This window comes from Triturus cristatus, chromosome 11 (assembly GCF_964204655.1).
Source record: "Triturus cristatus chromosome 11, aTriCri1.1, whole genome shotgun sequence".
In the NCBI taxonomy this organism is placed as follows: domain Eukaryota; kingdom Metazoa; phylum Chordata; class Amphibia; order Caudata; family Salamandridae; genus Triturus; species Triturus cristatus.
This window is the reverse complement of record NC_140594.1, coordinates 401,394,063-401,414,900: the sequence shown is the minus strand read 5'-3', so window position 1 is coordinate 401,414,900 and position 20,838 is coordinate 401,394,063. Positions and strand designations below refer to the sequence as shown.

The 20,838-nt window shown below is 42.5% G+C and overlaps 1 protein-coding gene across 6 annotated transcripts in view; it reads right to left on the bottom strand.

Annotated features, from left to right (window-relative positions):
• Positions 1-3,800: 3,800 nt before the first annotated feature.
• Positions 3,801-20,838, bottom strand: part of LOC146784304 (uncharacterized) — a 106,464-nt gene continuing 89,426 nt past the window's right edge. For 3 of the 6 annotated variants that reach the window (XR_014970860.1, XM_085635703.1, XM_085635701.1), the window contains one exon: positions 3,801-4,375. Coding sequence is in view for 4 of the 6 variants with exons in the window: in XM_085635703.1 (XP_085491829.1) it covers positions 4,150-4,375 (226 nt within the window). In the remaining 2 variants the exon portion in view is untranslated. The remainder of the gene's footprint in view (positions 4,376-20,838) is intronic. The other 3 variants (XM_085635705.1, XM_085635702.1, XR_014970861.1) reach the window with 2 other exon arrangements.

The following is a 20,838-nucleotide window of genomic DNA, read 5'->3' as shown; positions in this document are numbered from 1 at the left end:
AATATCATGAAATGCTCAAAGAGACGAAATAAAAATGAGCAAATATGCTAGTGTCGGTAAGAAATTCAATTGTTCGTAAATGTAATAGAGCCCATATATATATGTCAATGTTAAGGACGTGTTGCAGCTAGATAGGGGTCCAGTGCTTGTGCTGCTATATGCAGACGGTGCAGTCCTGCTGGCCAGCTTTTATTGGATCATTTTACTATTTTCATGAAAAATCCTGACTTGGAGACAAACCTCTTGAAATCACACTTCATGATTTGTGGACCAAAATCCACCAAGAGTTGTCATCATGTTATATCTGCAACACAGGTGAGTTGTGTCCAACCCTTTACTTACAAGGGGATATCATTTGCTACAGCATTTACATGAGGGAACTTGCACAGGGTTGGGTTCAAACAACATGCTAGGACAGTGGAATTTGTGTTTAAGTTGGCTGCCAAATTGGGTCAGAAACCAGTTAGGGAAATGCTGACAATTTACAAAAGTAATTGCCTTTCAGTCGCAACATATGGGGCAGGTTTGTGGGGTTATACTATCTCCTAACTCAAGCTCTTTAAAACAGCTGTAAAATACATTTGTGTTGGACTTGGCCCTTTTTCCCTGAATTTTTTCGTTTTTGTAGTGTTAAGGTGCAGGTGCTCCCTTCACCCAAGATGGCTGCCACAGGCCCCTGCTACTGCAGTGGCCTGTTCTAGTAGCACCCTAGCTGCCAGGAGCTGGCTGGAACCCCACAACAATGTTGCGACTCCAGCCCGCCTTTTTTGTCCCATAGGTAGAGTGGGGAAGCTCCTGGAATGTGCTGGAACCTTCTAGAAGGGAGGTGTGGTTTTTCTTTTGCCGCCTTGGCTAGAGGTCACCTGACCTAGGGCTACTTAAGTGAGGGAGGGAACTTTTTCTGGGGAGTTGGACATTGGGGTGAAGCAGAGCTGGAAGAATCCACCAGGAGTGTAGGCGGTAGGGCCTAGCCAGGGACTTGTGCCTCTGAGAGTGACAGGATCTAGGTGCTGCCTCTTAAGTGAGTGAGGGACCCTGTGAAACCCACTGATCTTGCCCAGCAGTAGGAGGACCCAGAGACTCTCTGCCCAGCCTGACTAGGAAGGACCTAGTCGCCTTCTCCATCCCTAACCCCCTGCAACAGAACCCCTTAAGGGCGCCAGATACATCTGCGCCAACATGACCTTATCTGACATCTAAGAACTTTAACCTTACAAGCCAAGCACTGAGACTGCGTGTCCAGACTGAACTTTAACCTTACAAGCCAAAGCACTGAGACTGCGTGTCCAGACTGACCCCTGAACTCTGATGTGAAGCTGGAGAACCACCGGGGATCGACCAGGTATTAGCGCTGTGACCCGTGCGCTCCCTGCCCTGGTCTGGGACCCCGGCAGCGGGCTCCGCTGAACACAGAACCCCCATCCTTAACTTTAGCACCCCCGTGTTGTGCAAGCCAGCGCACTCACCGCCGCGACCCTGAGGCCGGGAGAAGTACCCTGCCGTGTCGTGTGGCCCGTGGAGAAGCCCAGGGCCCCGTCGCAGCTGTGAGGAGAAGTGCGCGAGGCCGAGAACGAGTGCCCCATCATCGCGGGAACGTACGCCTCCCAGCGCAGAGATCGAGGTAAGCCCGAAGGCTGGGACCGCCCCCGGTGCGCCCCCTGCTGGTTGGGAGCCACACCGCACCCTGGGCCCGGGTTCTCTCTCCGTGGGAGTTCCCCCTGTCATCGCGATGGAGAGACCCCGCCGAGGGATCCCTTCCTGGTATCCCCCCTTGTCTGCCCTGAAGCGCGGTGCCTACGGACTGCACCGGAGCAAGAGACTCGCTCCGCAAGTCCCGTGCGCTCTCTGCGGACAGCCCCGTGTTAGACATTGACTGCACCCGAGCACGAGTAGCGCTCTGTGATTCATATGCCATATTGAAGTGTTACGTGCTTTTGATCCCGAGTAGCGCGCTGTTATTTATATGCCATATTGAAGTGTTACGTGCCATTGATTCCGAGTAGCGCTCTGTGATTCATATGCCATATTGAAGTGTTACGTGCTATTGATCCCGAGTAGCGCGCTGTTATTCCTAGGCCATACTGAAGGGTTACGTGCTATTGATTCTGAGTAGCGCTCGGTTATGTATATGTCATATTGAAGTGTTTGGTGCTATTGAGTACGAGTAGCGCCCTATTATTCATATGCCCTACTGAAATGTTACGCGCTATTGATTACGAGTAGCGCTCCGTTATTCATGTTTCCTACTGCAGTGCTAGGCGCTATTGATTACGAGTAGCGCTCTGCTGCTCCTGTTCTACCTTGAAGGGCTAAATGTTCTTACGTGCGAGTAGCTCTCCATGCTAGATGCCCCGTTCTGAGGTCGTCACCGGTTAGCGCGCACAACGCGACAGGAAGGTGAAGAGCACGTGTACAGCTACGTGCTTGGTAGTTGGGCCCCATGCAGTACTGTTATCTCATGAATTGCATATATGGTATGAACAGCCTTGATAGCTCCTGACTGATATGTACATCGCTAGCTATTGTATTATCAGCATATGAAATGTACTGCTACCTCATGAACTGCATCTAACGTGATCTACTTGGATAAACTTGAGTATTTACATAACTCCTACAGTGTGGCGTCACTTATTGTGTGTGTTCCCCGTCGCATGTGAGGTGCGTGTTGTATGGTTGCTTTACACACAGACCTTTGGTGGCCCGACCGCTCGTGTCACGTTACCGCCCCATAGGGCCTGGAGACCCCAGGTCCTACAATTTGTATGCAGCTTTTTGGCTATACCCCAAAGTTGCTCCGCTTATGTTTGCCATGATGAACTGGGGTTATCACAGTTAGAGGACATATTCAAACTATCCCTCTGCTATTATGGGTCTCCATTTGAACTAAACCAGAAGCAAATTTGACTAGATCAAAACTGCAATATTGTTTATGTTTGGATAAAAGGAACAGCATTCTGTGGCTTCTGCATATCAAGAATACTCGCTGCTTGCTTTATGTTCCCAGGTACTTTTTTAAACCAGACTCTATTAACAGTTCAACAAAGGAAAATGTAAAGCAGTTGTTCTGGGATCATAGTGCTATGGTTAGATTCATGAGGCAAACAAATAAGATCTCTATTAGAATACATGCCATTACTCGTTCAGAGCATCTGCGGAACCATATCTACTTTTTGAGAAACCCCCAGCCAGGATACTACTCGTTTCAGACTCAATATGGCACACTTTTTAAGTGTCATTTCCACATTGTGCTTTTTTCCACCCAGACACTTTACGTTGCCCTTGTAATATGCAATCAGTTCCAAGCACGTTATACTATTTTGTAAATGTTATGTATCACCCAGAAAACGTTACTTATCACCTGTATTGCACGCTTTAAACATGAGTCAATGCAGATCTGCACTTGTTTTATTACAAAAGTTACTTCTGCTTTTATTTGTACAGTCGTAATTCATTTTATTGAGACACTCTTAAAATTAGGACAGGTTTATAGTAACTTAATGGCATTTTATTTAATTATACAACTTATATTTAGGTATTTTTTTAATTTGATATAGTCTGCAAACCATCTTGTATATATTTTTAGAGAAACTGTATTGGTGTGAGGAAATGTTATTAATATTGTAAATATTTTATGACTCTTTCTAGCTAAGTACAGCGGAATAAAGATAATACGGCAATGACTGCTTTCCACATACTCATCTGCAGAGTAGCAAAACTTACATTCAATCCTGATCACACTACTAAGCGAAACTTTGTCAACAACAATTCCCATATCCAAAAATGAAGAAATGGAACAATAGTTGTCATGTTGCTTGAGTCAATGTGATATATATTTTTTTTTATTATATTTGTGCATAGAAATGTTTTCAGTCAACAAGATCACAGCAAACAATTGATAGTTTTCTTTAGCTGTTGACAAGTGCATTATTGTTGATTTCGCCACAACTAGCTGTGCAAAAGCAAAGAGCAAGTCTAAATAGCGGTACAGAAGGCACACATCAGAAGAGATTACTGGGTCCCATCGCAAGACCCCATTAAATTCAACCTCTGGTGCTTGATTTACAAGTTAATTGGAGGGAGTGCCAAACCTCCTATACTAGATGACACGATCAATGTACGGTGAAAACGGGTGTTCCCTGTGAACAATAGCTATAATGCTCGAATTTTGGAGTCCACTTCCTTTGGGAGTGCTTCATTTTGCCGATACACAAAGCAGCTCTCATCAGCGTCCAGCAGGTCATTTAGGGAGGCAACCACAGTGTCATGCTCCATCACAGTCTCTGGATAGCGAGAAACAGAACGCTCTATACGCAAAGAACGGCGCACAGGGGTGAGCACCTTCCAGGCTGGAACTAAGGTAGGTTCCTTCACTCTGCTGGTATAAAGATAAAAACAAGTGATGAGACCAAGGCCTATGGTGAGGGATTCCACCCCCCACCCCCCCAAACAAAATAATATTTGATACCGCCAAACACATCTCCAAAGTTCACAGGGTTTTGCAGGAGCACTGAGCTTACAATAGATCAAAACACACAATATTAAAATAACTTTTCTGCATCTGTACAGGTTATGAATAAAGTGAGCACAGTTTACCAATTCAGGTTAAGTTGTAGAAACCTCCCAACATATGAACTAGAATACTTGTAGCACTCAGCCCCAAATTAAGCACCCTTTGCACTTTATCATTCAAAACCTTCCTAACACTGATGAATTTCAGACAGCAGCCAAGTATCACAGCATGTGGTCTTGAGGAGGAACTGATGCTACAAAAGAAAAGTTTACTTACCTGTAACAACATTTTTCCAGTGTTGCATCTACATAGATTTACATGTTTTTGAAATATTCCCAGTTTGACTGAGAATCCCTTTTGTACCTTGCTTTTCCGGCTGATGCTTGACATCTCGGCATTCCACAATTGGAGCGTAGAGATGACACAGCCATGGGAGAGTGATGGAGGAGGAGGCTTATGGAGTTTCTGAGCTACCTGTTTGATTGCGACTTTTTGGTGATTAAAATAATTACCTTCTCGACCTTGGACGCTCTTGCTGCCTGATCATTCCGACATCTTAACGCTGGCGATGTGCAGAATATCGGACCCGAGAACGGCATCTTACTGAGTAGTGAATATGTACGACGGGTGTCAGTAGTGGTGCACAAGAAATTTCATGGCTGTGACATTGTCGGATCGTGCTGAGATGAGGCGAAATCGTCAGACGTTTTGTGTCTACGGGCAGCCACACTGAGAAGAATTTGAATGCAACGGTTGCTGTGTTCTATTCCGCCATTACCATTGGCTTGTTCTCTACTTCATGCTGATGTTGTACGCACGCATGCTAGTGTTAATACGCCCTGCAACGATCTGGTCATGAAAAAAGATGCTGACCTTTTCAAGATGCAATTAAATTACGGTGCCGGACATTTTTGTTGTTGTTTCTGATTTGCCATTTTGTTACATTTATGTGCCTGATCTATCACTGTTCTATTGTTGGCTGTCTGCTTGTAACCAATTTGATATACATTAATTCTATTGCTTAAAGGAATATTTGAATATATTTCTACTATACCATCTATTAGTTCTCCGCCACCCTTTCTGCAATCACCAGGAGTACCGCCCATTCAATGGTAGCACTGATTCAAGGTTTTTAATACTTTTCCTGGTGCCATCGATGGGTTCAAGTTCAAACCTGACCGGACAGAGATGGTTAGTTGAACATTCTTTGGGCATGGAAGGACAGAACATTTTTGAACATTTGCCTATTTTTATGTCTGAAGATGAACAACTTGACAAATATGAGGAAGCTGTCAAAAGGTTAGAGAGACATTTGTCTAAGCTACCTGATTCAGTGGCCAGAAGGGACAAGTTATTTTCTAGGGAACAATTTGCCACTGAAACTATTGACATGTGTGGAGCTTCTCTTGGAGTTTTGGCGTAAAAAATGCAAGCTCCATTCTTTCACAGACCAGCTCATCAGAGACCAATTAGTTACAAGCTGTTTTAATAAAAAAAGAAAATACAGGAAAGATTACGGACTTGCAAAAACCTCTTGAGGAAGCAATGGTAATTGCCAACACAATACAAGACTCCAGAGTGTGTTCAAATGGTGAATAAAGAGACTGAAATGCAGTCTGTGTTGGGAAAGGCAACAATTACAACAAACTGAATTCTGCGCAAAAGTGGAAGAGTGTTGTTGGATCTTGTTTTCGTTGTGGATCGAAATTTCATGTTGCTTCTTGCTGTGTCCTGCAATAGGTACACAGTGTGTCAAGTGTGGTGTAGTTTGCCAGAGTTTGTAGGATGAATAATAAATCATCTGCTGTCAACACTGTATGTGAGGAGGCTGGAAATTAAAAGGATCTGACCAGTAACACAGACAATTTGGTATTGTGTGTGCATATAAATGAGGATGATTTTTCCAAAGATCCGATTCACAATGTTATTGATGGTTAGGCGTGGATACCTTTATTGACTTTCTGTTTTGAAAATTAATATTATTTCCAGAAATACATTTGAACTAAATTTTTCTCAGAAAGGGTTATGTTCTCTCAATGCAACTCCTCAAGATTATGATGGTACAAGAAATGAACTTTTTGGGTATTTTTTTATATTACAATTACATTTGAAGGATGAGAAGTTCTAAGAAAAGTTTATATTTCACATTCTGGTCCTGACGTTCTTGGGTAGCATCATCAAGGATGTTTGGATATAACTCTTAAACCTGGGTGTGTCCAACAAATGTTGAGTATTGATGATGTGAATGTGGCAATGGAAAATTCATTTGCTCTGCAGAGTATCTTAGAGAGGAACTCTGAAGTTTTTGAAGAGAAACTATTGAAACTTCAGGGTTTGGAACATGCTTTCAAGCTCAAAGAAGGAAGCTTACCAGTGAAACATAAACTGAGGTGTGCATCCAGGTCTGTTATAGAAGGGTTGCAGAAGTTTACTCAGCAGCTGTATTCTAAGGGTGTTATTGAGGCAACAGAATCTTCATTATCATTGTCGCCAATCATGGTTGAATGCAAGAAAAACAAGGAGCTAAGGATGTATGTTGACCGTAGGAGCCTTAACAAGGAAATCTGAGTAGATGGTCATCCTTCACCCAAAACTATTGAGAAGATTGTTATATTGGCTGGAGCGAATTGTTTTTCAAAGCTTGATATGCGTTCTGCATATCATGAAGTGGTATTGGCAGAAGAGTCTAAGCAGCTCACAACTTTTGTCACTCCATCTGGGGTATTTCAATATTTCAGGATGCCTTTGAACTTGTTTCAGCTGCTGCTGTACTTCAGCAAGTTATCAGAGATATGTTGAAAGGTATTCCTGGAGTATTAATATTTCAGGGTGACATACTTGTATTTGGAAAAAATCATGATGAACACGGACGAAGATTGGATGAAATGCACTCAGACGTAAGGTGCTGAGGTAAAGGAAAGACAAAAGTGTATTCCAAGTGCAAGAGGTGGAGTATCTGAGGCATGTTGTTTCCGGTAAGGGTGTTGCTCCATGTCCTGGTTTACTAAAAGCTATCAACGAAGTACCAGTCCTGATTGACAAAGAGCACCTTCAGGTGTACCTGGGTGTGTTTGCGAGCACAATGCCAAAGTTATAGAACAATTTTGCAACAAAGGTAGAACTACTTCATTCATTGCATAAGAAAAATGTTAAATTTGTGTGGGGTGTGGAGCAAGATAAAGCCTTCAAGAAACTAAAGACAGAATTGATTACTGCCCCACTTTAGAGTCCATTTCACCTGGTGAGACTTTATGCATTATGTTTGATGCAGTGGTGTAGTTTGGGGGCTGGATTGTCGCATGGGAAGGGTGTTTCAGAACGTATTATAGCATTTGCTTCACGTACTCTTAAGAATCAAGAAAGATCTTACTCTGTTATAGAGCGAGAGATGCTTGCTTGTACCTGGGCTGCTGAACATTTTCAAAGTTTATGTTTGGGAAAACATATTTCTAGAACACCCTGACCACAAGCCACTGGTACCCATTTCGAAAGACATTAATGTGCATTCAACCAAAGCCACTGCCAGACGAATCAGAGTGTGAAACTTTTAGAGCATCATTTTGATGTTGAGCACATTCCAGGTGGGCAAAACAGGAATACCGAACTTCTTTTCATCTTTTGCAACTTTGTTCTGACCAGGAACTTGTAAGTGATGATGAGCAGCAAGATGATTGTTTTGTAGCAAGGGTGTTTTGGAACAAGTGTGATGAGAAAAGTATAAATGAAGAAGGTTGGAGGAAAGTTCTTGCTAGTGATTTGGTCCTTAAAGCTATAGTGTTCCACAAAACGGTGGCCTAAGGAAGACAGTCTTCCTATGGAATTATAGTCATGAAGTAAAGTTCAGAGTGAACTAAGTGGGGTGATGGATTGTTTTTTTGAGGGGACAAACTTGTCCCGCCTTACAGTATCAGGAATGTTTTTCTAGAGTTAAGTCATGGTCATTTAGGTATCATGACACTTAAGAAAATATTGAGAGAAACGTATTGGTGGCCGGGAATGGACAGAGAAGTTGAGAAATGGAATCATAAGTGTATGACGGGTGTACAAAATGACAAAGGTCTAAAGTGCAACGCGCTCCCATGAGAGTGTGGGGATAAACTGTATACTGACTTTCTTGGTCATTTCCATCTTTTACTTGTCAATCAACAACTGCTATTGTAATGACAGATACCCTGTGTAAATGGCCAGAAGTCAGGTTTGTAAGGGAACTCAACACCAAATCAGTTGTAACATTGCTTACTGATATTTTTGCAAGAGAAGGATTTCTGTCAGAGATAGTGTCTGATAATGGTAGGTTGATTACTTCAGTATAAATTAAGAATTTTTGGGAGGATGCTCGGATCAAATCAGAGGTGTAGTTTATACCGCCCTCAAGCTAATGGTCAGGTAGAAGGAGCTAATAGGGTGATTAATGAGTGTGTCAGAGAAGCAAAGGTAGGGAATGAGGACATAAATGATCCTGTGCGAGCAATGCTTTCATAATACCGTAACGCAGCACATTAGGCCACGAAATTTCAGATTTCAAAGCTTTAAGGGGGAGAGGGTCATGTGATTTTTTAAGACCTGCGTTGTTGAGAAAATTCATGATGGTTTTTACTGAGAGTCTGACCCCAAGATTGTTGAGTGAGTATTGCTCGCAAGAAAATTGAGGCAATATGATGTTTAGAAGGGAACCAAGCATGTTGTTTTGTAAAATGGTGATTGGGCACATGTTATGTTACCAGAGTTGAGAGTGATGAAAGAAAGACTGAGGCTTAGCTCTCATTATTTGGTTGATGAAGTGAATGATGAAGTTTCTGATATCAAACTAAGCAATGGTGGAAATCTGCACAAGTTGTTAAAGTTATCACAAGTGACAATCCTGTCCTCAAGTGTTCCGTTTTTGATTATGGTAATGGTCGAGATAATAGAAAGAGTAAACGTCCAGTCAAATTTGATGAATACATTCTGGAGTGAACATCTTGATTTACTTGTAGAAGCGGTTATTACGTGTGCAAATGTTAATTTATTATTCAATCGTTTTCTTTATTGATTGAAAAAAATGTTTTGGCACTATATTTTTTTATAGTGTTGCATTAATTATGTTGTATTTTCTATTTGTTTTATTTATGTTATTTCATTGTAACTAATTATTTTTATTCGTTGTCTGTTTAGTTGTGTTTTGAAAGGGGAGAGGATGTGTTATGTACCTTGCTTGTCCAGTTGCAGATTGACATCTCGGCATTCCAAAACTGGAGCGTGGAGATGACACACAGCAACAGGAAAGAGATGAAGGCGGAGACTTGCCGAGTTTTGGAGCTGCCCGCTTGAATGTGACCTATTGGTTAATTAAAATAAAGACCTTCCCCACCCGGTCATCCTTGCCCCCAGTTCATTCCTACGTCTTAACAAATCATCAAAATAATACGATCAAAGAAATATAGTTTTAACTATAGCCATTGAATGAATGGGCCATAAACCCAGCAAGAAACAGTCCATCAGTCTACAAGGGCAAAAGGGGTGTGAAGACTAATTCCGGAAATATAAATACCAAAGACACTACAATACAGAGATAGCAACATTGGAGAATTAACAGGTGAGTCCCTTTCTTCTCCTGGTCTAGATCATTACTAGATTAATGTTCTTAAACCGAAAAGCAAACGGTGCTACTTGGAAAGGTGGCAAGGTCTCGTGATTTTACTGGGAGTATTTAGATAGTGCAGATCTGGCGAGGATAAAGAAGGTGATTTTCTAAGTTACGCATGCTTGGTTACAGAATGCATATGAGGCAATTTTCATAGTTGCAAGAGTGATTGCACACAATAATGTGTGTGGCTGGATTAGGAAGGTTACCAGACCTGGGATGGGGAGGAAGGCGGCAAAGTACAGTTGTTGGTAGCCAAAGATTTGTTTTTAGTTCTTTCTTGAAGTGTTGGTGAGGGTGTAGGAAAGAAGAAACAGTCCGAGATGAAGAGGTATTTCATTCTATAGTTGTGCATATATAAATTACTTTATTTTCACAACTTTTTGATAGCTAGCTTTGATGGTTGAAGTGCAAACTTTGAGGAGGCCTCTGGATAAGCAGATTGTCTACACAAGGTAGTCCTATGTTTTTAACCATATGACCTTATAAATCAGTCAATATGAGCTAGCAGAGGGACCAAGTACTGTTTTCATAGTATAAGAATTATGCGATTCAATTTCTTTTAGCTCATAATAATGAAGGCAGCAGATCGCCCCAAAGCTTTTAATGGAGCAAGTGTGGTGTCTGGAAGGCCTGTCAGCAAGGCATTGCTATAGTCTACATGATTGTTAATCAAAAAGGATGAACCAGGAGATTTTTAAATAGGTCCTGCACAATGCTCCTAAAAGGTAAGTAAGTGAAATGGATGTGAAGTTCTTAAGGGGGGGGGGGAAGGGGGAGTGTACAGTTCTCTTATGGAATTGCCCTCACACACCCTGAAGGAGGTCATGCTTCATCATTGGGCTGTGCTCCTCGTCGGGCCGGCGCTGCAATACCAGACGGGCACCCGCGAAGGTAGTGTTATTTAGGATAACTATACTCCTTTTTAAACACCGGTCCTGAAGAATTGCCAATTGACCCGTTAGGGGCAGAAGGCGAGAAACATGTCAACCATTTACACTATCTAGACCCTGTAGGATCATTGGCTCCAGACAGGGCTCACACATTTTTAGTTAGGTTAGTACACCCCAAGAATACAATTTGTTCCACACAGGGCAGTACTAAACCTATTTTAACTCACTTTGCACACTCAATTCCCTACCCTGACCACATCCCCTCACACACCTAACAGCTGTCTCTGAAAAGATCTCCAGCAAACAGCCCCTTCGCGGGTGCCCGTCGGGCATTGCAGCGTCGGCCCGACGAGGAGCACAGCCCAATGACGAAGCATGACATCCTTCGGGTGTGTGAGGGCAATCCATAAGAGACCTGTACACTCCCCCTTCGGAACTGCACATCCATTTCACTTGCCTATAGTCTACATGAGACAGGACAGGGGCCTCTTCGGTGGAGTGGAAAATGTTGGGCGACAAGAACGGTATGTTTCTACGTGGATGTGCACGTCGAACCAGGTTTTATGTATTAATTTCTATAAAGCTTTCCTTAAGACCATGTCAGAATCTACGTGGAACCCAGGTACTTGCAACAGGTACGATGCAATGAGGAAAGCAAAGAAAATGGAGTAATTTTCCAGCCTGAAGAGTTTTCTGGATTCACATCTATTGGGTTATCTAGTGGTTGAATCGGAATCTGCTTTCTTCTTCGTGCCCTTCTTTGGTTTTCTGTTGCTTTTCTTTGTGTGTGTGGGTGGCGTCAACCACCATTTGGTGGCAAGTCCATCCTCTGTGTGCCGTCAGACAGTGCCCAGGAAGTTGTAACTGTGTGTGGGCGCCATCTTCAGATTCTTTCATGTCCTGGTGTATGCTGCTCTTTGAACTTCCTTATGTAGTGATTTGCTGTTCTCCCCGCCTGTTTGCTGATATCACATATCCAGGGAGGCGTGAAAGTTGCACGTGAATCCAGAAGACTCTTCAGACAGCAAAACTGCTCCTACTGCTAAGTAACCATTTCATTTTGTAGCATGCTGTGCAGCTGATAACGTAGCTGTGTTGGTTCCATAGGAAGGATGGGTTGAAATGTGAATGAATTGGCAAACCGGGGTCGTAGCTCTCTGCCCCACCTGTGCTTTCTTGTTCAAATGGATATCCATTCAGTAGTAATTCTTGAAGGTGTGTGGGGATGCCCAGGTTGCAGCCATGCAGATGTCGCCAATGGGTATGTTTGCCAGGAACGCTACAGTTGTGACCTTCCTGGTTGAGTGCACCCTGGGTCATGTGGGTAAAGTATTCCCTGTTTTTGCATAGCATCTTTGGATAGTTTCTACTATCCATTGTTAAATCATTTCTTTGATTACCGGTGTACCTCTGCTTGTTCTGGCAAGGGAGACCAAGAGCTGGTTCTCTTCCGAACTGCTTTTGTCTTCTGTAGGTAGTGTATGAGTGTTTTTCACACGTCCTAGCTATGAAGTGCCCTCTCAGCCTGTGTCTTTGGGTCCTGAAAAAAGGATGAAGTTGGATACTTTGGTTGACATGAGAAAGCTATACCACCTTTGGTAGGAACTGTGAGTTAGTTCACACAACAACCATGTCCTTGTGGATTTGAAGATATGTTCTTGGATTGAGAGTGCCTGTAGCTCACTGACCCTTCAGAGCAAAGTGATGACTATTTGGAATGCTGTGTTTAGGGGTAAAAACTTCAACTCCGTCTTGTGTATTGGTACAAATGGTTCTGCCTAGAGTTGTGTGCGTACTGTGTTCAGGTTCAACATCGGCGCTGGTGCTCCCCTTGGTGGTGCCACTCGTTAATCCTTCCAGGAATATTTACATTATTGGTAGTGTGAAGAGGCTACTTACTCCCTGTTCCTCTGACGTAGGTGACTATGGTGGCCAGGTAGACCATAAGTGATGCGCAGGTCAGGCCGCTGTCTAGTAGGTGTGTGAGGTATGTTACCACTGTACCGCTCTATCCTTATCTATAGTCTTTTTTGGTGTCTGCTAGGTTGAGTGTGGCTGGTTTTGGGTGACACACTCCCCAGTTCTACATAATTAACAGGTCCTTAGTTGCTTTGATAGGTATGATTTGTTCTCTGGACATCTCTAGTAGATTGGAATACCATGTATGTCTGGTCCACTGTGGGGCGATTAGTATGAATAACGTTCCTGGTTGTCTGGCTTTGCCCAGTATTAATGGGCTCAGGAGAATTGGTGGAAAGGTGTGGGTAAATTTCCCTGACCATTCTATCAACATTCCCCTTGGACAGACGGTGTCGAAATCTGGCCGTGAAGTTTTGGCATTCTTTGTATTCTGTGGTTGCTAACAGGTCTATGCTTTGTGTTCCCATGCCTGAACACACTGTCCAGTACTTCCTGCTTTAACTCCCATTTGTGGGAGGCCCCCTCTATCCTACTCAGCGTGTCCACTTCAGTGTTCTACTTCCCAGGAAGGTGTATTGTTACCAGGGCAGTTTTCCATTGATTCGTCCACTTTCACATCTCCTGTGCTAGTTTTTGACAGTGGAATTTGTTCCTCCCTGCTTGTTAAAATGTAACAGTTGTTGTGTTGTCCGTCTGTATAAGCACAGTCTGTCCCTTCACAGATGCCTGAAATGCCTTCTGTGCTTGGAAGACAGTCTTCAGTTCCAGGTAGTTTGTGTGTTTCACAGCTTCCATAGGGTTTTAGAGAACTCTGACCTTCATATTCTCCATGTGTGCTCCCCAGCCGTTGTGTGTCGCATTGTTTTGGTCACCATGGGAATGGTTAGCTTGACCCTACACTCACGTTTGTCGGGTTCCACCATTCTGTCTCCTTCTGAACCCTTGATGGGACAGATCCTCCCAACTCCCTGTGACCATCCGTTGCAGATCCATTACTCTATGGGTCCCATGTGCCGTCTTCCATAAGGTCTGAGGAGAATGCACAATGCCATCATGCCCATAAGCTTTATGACAGTCCTCACTATCAGAGACTGCCCCTTCAGGTAGAGGCGAGTTTGCCATACTAATGCCGACGCCTTCTTGGGACTGGGTATGCTCGTGTTGTCCTCAGGAAAACCTTCACCCCACCTCCTGGAGTGATGATGATTTTTCGTGGTTTAGGTTTTGAAGCATGTTGACTGTTTTCATGTCTCTGTGGCAGTTTTGTTTCGAGTTTGCCTTTATCAACCAGCCGCCCAGGTATGGGTAGATGTGTATACCCTGTCTTAGGTGCACTGCCAGACAGTTTGTGAACACCCTTGTTGTGGATTTTATCTCAAAGGGTAGCACTCTGAACTGGTAGTGTACTCAGTCCATGATGAATCTGAGGCACTTCTTTTGCCTCAGGTTCATTGGCATGTGTAGATAGGCGTCCTTTAGGTCTAGTATCACCATGCAGTCTCCCATCCTTGTGAGCAAGATTACTTCTTGTAACTGTCATTTTGAAATGTTGAATGTTGAATTTGTTTAGGAACCGGAGGTCTCTAAGATTGGTCTCCGCGGAAAGTCTTGTTGTAATACTAGGAAGTACGCCGGGTAAACACTGCCGCCTGTTTCCCTTTAAGGATCTCTCTCTACGGCGCACTTTTTGATGAGTTCCTGGACATCTTCTTGCAATTGTGAGAGTTCTTGCTCCTTTAACGTTCCTGTCTTGATGCGGGGGGAGGGTGGGTATAATGAGGAGATGGCCTGGTGAGTTTTATGCAATAACCGTATCTTATTATGTTTAAGAGTAAATTGCCTGAGGTGATTGACATCCATTCCTGGAGGAAACCTCCTATTCTTCTCCCCCACTGTTGTAATTTAGCGGGGTTATTGGTTGGTAGAGTCACTGGCTTGTTCCCCCTCTTGTGGGATGCCCTCTGCCTCTGGCTGGCCTTTACGCAAAAGGGCTCTCTCTGTGGGTGTTGCCTCTGCTATTGAGCAGACTGGTGTGCGGTTTGTTGGCCGAAGTCCTGCTGCTGGTATTGTTGCTGGGTAGGTGAGAAACCAGCTCTGGACCCCATGGCCTTGGCTATTTCATTGTCCTTTTTAATTTGCTGGAGTGCTTCATCCAAAGCGGTCCGGAAGAGAGCCTCCTCTATAAATGGCATGCTGATCACAGATGCCTGCACTTCAGCCTTGAAGCTGGAGATCCTGCGCTGTGTGTGCCTCCTGGGTGTGGTGCCCTAGCACATCTACCTGAAGGCGGGATCCGCTGCGTCCAGAGCAGATTTGAGGAAGGAGTTGGCAATGTTCTTGCTCTCCTGGATGACTACCTTGATTTTTTTAAATTCTACTGGAAGATGCTGCTTGAGTCCTTTCCTTTTCTCCCATTGTTGGTGGTCGTACTGTTGAGCAGTTTGAAAATTATAATACTAACAAAGGTTCGGGTACATGATTATACAAAACACAAATATATTACAACAATAAAATACATGAAAAAATGATATCACTAAGAAATATTTATCACACAAAAAGAGATTGATACCTGTAATATATATATATATATATATATATATATATATATATATATATATATATATATATATATATTATCTACTGGCGGTCGCCAGTAGATAGTTAGGACCGTGTTTCCATAGGAAATCTCAAAATTCTATTTTGAATAACTTTGGAGCCGGTTGACGAATCCTCGCGAAATATTCAAAACTAATGGGGCGCTCCGTTCAGCTCCTACCCTGAAAGTCTCGGGGTGATTAGTCAAGCGGGGGCCGAGAAAAAAGGGGGGTCCTAAAACGCATTTTCCCCATGCATTTTTCCATAGGACCTTTAGTCGCAGCTACAGCCGGAACGGCTGAACAGAATTACTTGAAATTTGGCAGCGAGGTAGCCATAAGGTCAAGGAAGTGCCTTTTGCAGGTCTGGTGTAAATCTGTTCAGTATTTCCGGAGAAAATAGCATTTAAAAGCATATATATATCTATACGCACGCAGGGTGCGCGCACCGTGCGAGCACCCTAACGTGCGCGAGCGTAATTCTGATTGGTGGTTACATGTTAGTCAACGTTCGAATCGGTCGAAATCAGGAAGTGTCGGCCGTAATTTTGTTTGTTTTCAGTGCGAGAGTGAAAAAGGAAGGTGGTGAACGTGAAAAGGGGGCAGGGTAGAGAGTTCCTGACCCCCTAGCCTTTGTCAGGGGGTCCCTGAAGGACCCCGAAGGCAACATTTTTTTTTAAATTTTTTTTTAAAAATCGCGGGGGTGCACAGTGCGCGCACCCTGAAAAACCCCCCCCAAATTTTGTTTTTTTTTTAAAAATCGCAGGGTGAAAACCAAAAAAAAAAATAATAATTTTTAATACGTAGTTTATTGTAAAATAAATATATAAAAAAAATACATAAATAAATTAGCATTTAAAAAACCGTACAAATTCACTGAAAAAAAAACATAGGTTTCACACATGTTATAGTTAGGTGGATATTTCACTCGTAAAAACCAATGAAATTCCCCCGTTATAGCTAGTTCAGATAACTATAACTCGCGCGACCGCCACTCTATCACAAGGATGATGTCATCAGTGATGCCACTGACCATGTCATGAGTGATGTAATATGTGACGTCATGTGCAGTGGATTGCGGGCGCGCGAGTTATAGTTATCTGAACTAGCTATAACGGGGGAATTTAATTGGTTTTTTACGAGTGAAATATCCATCTAACTATAACATGTGTGAAACCTATGGTTTTTTAAGTGAATATATATATATATATATTTATTATTTATTCCAACAATGTGGCCCAGACGCGTTTCGGCGGACGAGTCCGCCTTGCTCACTGTGTCTGACCTCACTCTAGTAGGTTAATTTAAGCATTTACCATACATGTGACACAAACCAAAGGGTTGCTTGGCAACCAGTGAACCAATGATCAACATGAAAAAAATACTACCAGAAAAATGTATTTCTTCCGACTCGTGTTACCTTAGTAAGTAAAGCATTAGCCACCTGTATCACAGTTGACCTAGTATGGATTATATAATAATTTGCTCATGCAAAAATAAAATAATTGTCGTCTTACTGTATTCACTGTAAGTTACAATGCAATATATGAGCAATATACAAACAATGTTTAAACAATGTAAAACATATCAGCATGAAGCCCAAGTGGGCTTTTTAATAAATCGCTGGCGTCGAATCCTACCCATACTTGGTTTGGTTAAATTAGTGATGGTGGCAAACCTAAGCAGTTATTACTACATAAGGAACTCTCAATTATTGAAAATAAAACACAATGAAAATAATGGGAATGTGATGAGTGAATCATAATGTAAAAAACACAAAGTAAAAAGAAAAAGTGAGTCAGATCTCATGGGGTTGCTTTAAAAATCTAGATTGGGCAGACTTCTACATCAGATTTCTAATAGTATTAAATGATTAGAGGTGTACACTCAAAGCTTAGTCGGCATTCATGCCATTTGGAATCTTACAATCCAACTGGATTATATATCTCGACTCTAGTCTCCTAAGTGCTAGTTGCCTGTTGCCACCCCTGATGTTTTTCTTTACACTGTCAACAACAAAGTACGAAAGATCTTCCGCTTTACCGCCGTGTACTTTGTTAATGTGGCGGGCCACAGGATATGTCGGGTCATTATTGCTAATGGCCCTTAGGTGTTGTAGTATCCTTATGCGTACGGGATGGATGGTACTTCCCACGTACATCTTATCACAGGTACAACGTAACACATATACCGCAAAATCTGTTTTGCACGTATAATTATCCCTGATCTCAAGTGGGGTTTTTCTTAGAGGAGTGGAAACTGATCTGGTATTAATTCCATATTTGCAGGCTTTGCACTTTGTGCATTTGAAGAAACCTTTTTGAGATTTGAGCCAACTAGTACCTTTGTCCTGTGCAGGAGCATTGGACACAAGTTCTTGCTTCATTGACTTGGCTCTCCTAAAGGTTAACTGGGGGAGCTTAGTGCAAGATGGGCCTATGGTGGGATCACATCGCACAATTGGCCAGTGTCTATACAGGATTTTCCGTAAATTATAATGGTATGTGTTATATCCTGTAATTAGTCTTGGTGTCTGTTTTACTGACTCCCCTGGTATTATTTTGCTATCCTTGTTTTTAAATAGGAGATCTTCTCTAGTAATAGCTGAGCACTTCTGCTTTGCTGTTTCTAAAGTTTTTGACTTATAGCCGCTGTTGCTAAGTCTCTCAAATAAGTTATCTGTGGAGTCTTTCAAGCTCTCTGCAGTACTACAGTTCCGTTTCATACGCAGACACTCGGCATAGGGGATGCTTTCAATAAGTTTAACAGAATGAAAGCTTTGGGCATGTAGAATTGCATTCCGCGATGTTATTTTCCTATGTGTGCGTGGATGTACTTTGTTGTTGATAGTATACAATTCTAAATCAAGATATACAATGGATTTCCTATTCATGGTACACGTGAATTTTAGATTTAGGTCATTTTTGTTGATTGCATCCACGAAGTCATTGACACTTTGTTCACTGCCCTTCCATAGGATAAATATATCATCTATGTAGCGTTGGTACAAAACTACATTTTCAGACATCTGAGTTTTAAATGCCCTCATGAGTACTTGCTCCTCCCACCAGCCAATATGCAAATTCGCATAGCTGGGGGCGAAGCAAGTACCCATGGCTGTACCTTGTGTCTGTTTGTAAAGCAATCTATCAAACAAAGATGTTATTCTCTAGGCACCATTCCATCATATGTAATAACATAAGCGTGTGTTGATAAAAACTTATGTCTCTTGTACTCGGGTAGTATTTAGCTGCGTTCAGACCATCATGATGTCTGATGCTCGTGTATAAACTTTGTACATCCAGTGTGACAAATGCGTAATCTTCGTGCCAGTTGCAATCAAAGATTTTTGTTAGGAAATCTCCAGTGTCTTTAGTATATGACGGCAGGGCCTGTACGAATGGCTGTAGAAAAAAGTCAACAAATTTACTCGTGTTTTCAAATAGGCTCCTAATGGCAGATATGATTGGCCTGCCTGGAGGGCATTCCGCATTCTTGTGAATTTTCGGGAGCAAATAAAGTTGAGGTATCACAGGGTAGTCATTCTTCATGAAATCCAATTCATTTCTTGTTATCAACCCATTCCTTCTCCATTCGTACAAACATCCATGGTATTTCTCTTTGATGCTGATGATATTGGTAGCACTGATTCGTGTATAACAATCCTTGTCCGATAGTTGGGTCATTGCCTCTTTGTTGTACATATCAAGTGGCCAGAGTACAACATTGCCCCCTTTATCCGACCATCGTACAACAACGTCACGGGGTTCTTTTATCTTTTGCATTATACTGGAATATTTTGTCGGTTCCTTGTGCCTAGATTTATTGAAAATATTGCTGCTTTCAATTGCCAATGTTTTGAGATCCTTGATTATTTTGTCTGCAAAAATGTCAATATTATCCCTGGGCATTAGAGGGTTGAAGATAGATTTAGGTCTGAATGGTGTGACCACAGCTGCGCATATATTTAGATCCGAGCTGATTGCTGCTTGACCGATGGTTGTTACATCGGCTGTGTCCTCATTTTCCAGTTCCGTCATGTCTCTTAGGAAGGTCATGTCTGCTACACTTAGAGTGTCAGGTCCTGGGGGCATGGTGCCACCCTGATCCCTAACATCAATCTTTTCTTTGGTGTTGAAGAAATGTTTACGTAATTTTAATTTACGGATGAAGTGATACAAGTCTATTCTGGTCTGTGTGTAATCAAAGTTTGTTTCCTTGCAATATGATAGTCCCAGAGCAAGGATTTGTTCTTCCTCTTGTGTCAAAGCCATAGTTGTTAAATTTACTACTGTATTGTCTGTTCTTGTTGTGTTATTATTCATCTTTTGTTTCGTCTGTACGTTGGTTTTTGTGTTTTGTTTGCCCAATCGCCGTTTTTTCCTCCTTCTGTTCCCTGGTTTTGAGCTTTGTTTGATGCATACTCCTGTCTTGGAGGTATTGGGCGTAGACTCAAACGCTCCACTCGTAAAAAACCGAGTTCTTGAATCGGTGTTGGTGCATTGTGTAACTGGTCCCTGCTGCCACTTGCTTCAGGATCAGATTCAATTTCGGAGCTTAATTCCGATTCGCTGGGTTCACGATGTCCTGAGGGGTCGCCACTTGTCTTAGATAACTCTTGACGACAGATATTCTCGAATCTTCTTGAAAAGGTATAGATTCTACCGTGCAGATAGTCATTCCTGTCACGTTGAAATTTACTGGCTTTTCTTTCTTTAATTATTTGCTCATACTTCAATACACGATTTGTAATATCTGTTAGACCCGTTTTTACTTCATCTTGGTTGGATATTTTCTCGAGGTCACTATATATCTCATTTATTCTCACCAGTATTTTGTCTGTCTGTTGTTGCGAATTTGATCAATATCTGCAGCATATTTCGTGACGACTGGGCGCTGTTATCAGCCCATTACTGAAGCATGGCGGGGTCCAGATTTTCATAAGTTGGCGCCACGAGAATCCTCAAACACCTCGGAATCCGATTTACCTCCAGATATCTTTAATGATGTGCACTCCCACCATTTAGCCACCTCGTGCCTTCGCACTTTTTTCCAATTCCCCGAGTAATTGTTTTTAAGTTCCTGCCTGCAGCCGACGATTGTACATTGCCGCTTGTTGATGGCATTCCATCGTAGTTGTCTTTATCACTAAAGATGTCAAGTGCTGCCTCCTCACGATCTTTAACCCAATCCTCGGCCATTTTCAATGGAATAGTTATTGTCCTGGACAACCACTGCCCGTAGATTGAAAACCTACAGGACTACCTCTCCCATCAGCCACCTGGGGGGATTTAACAA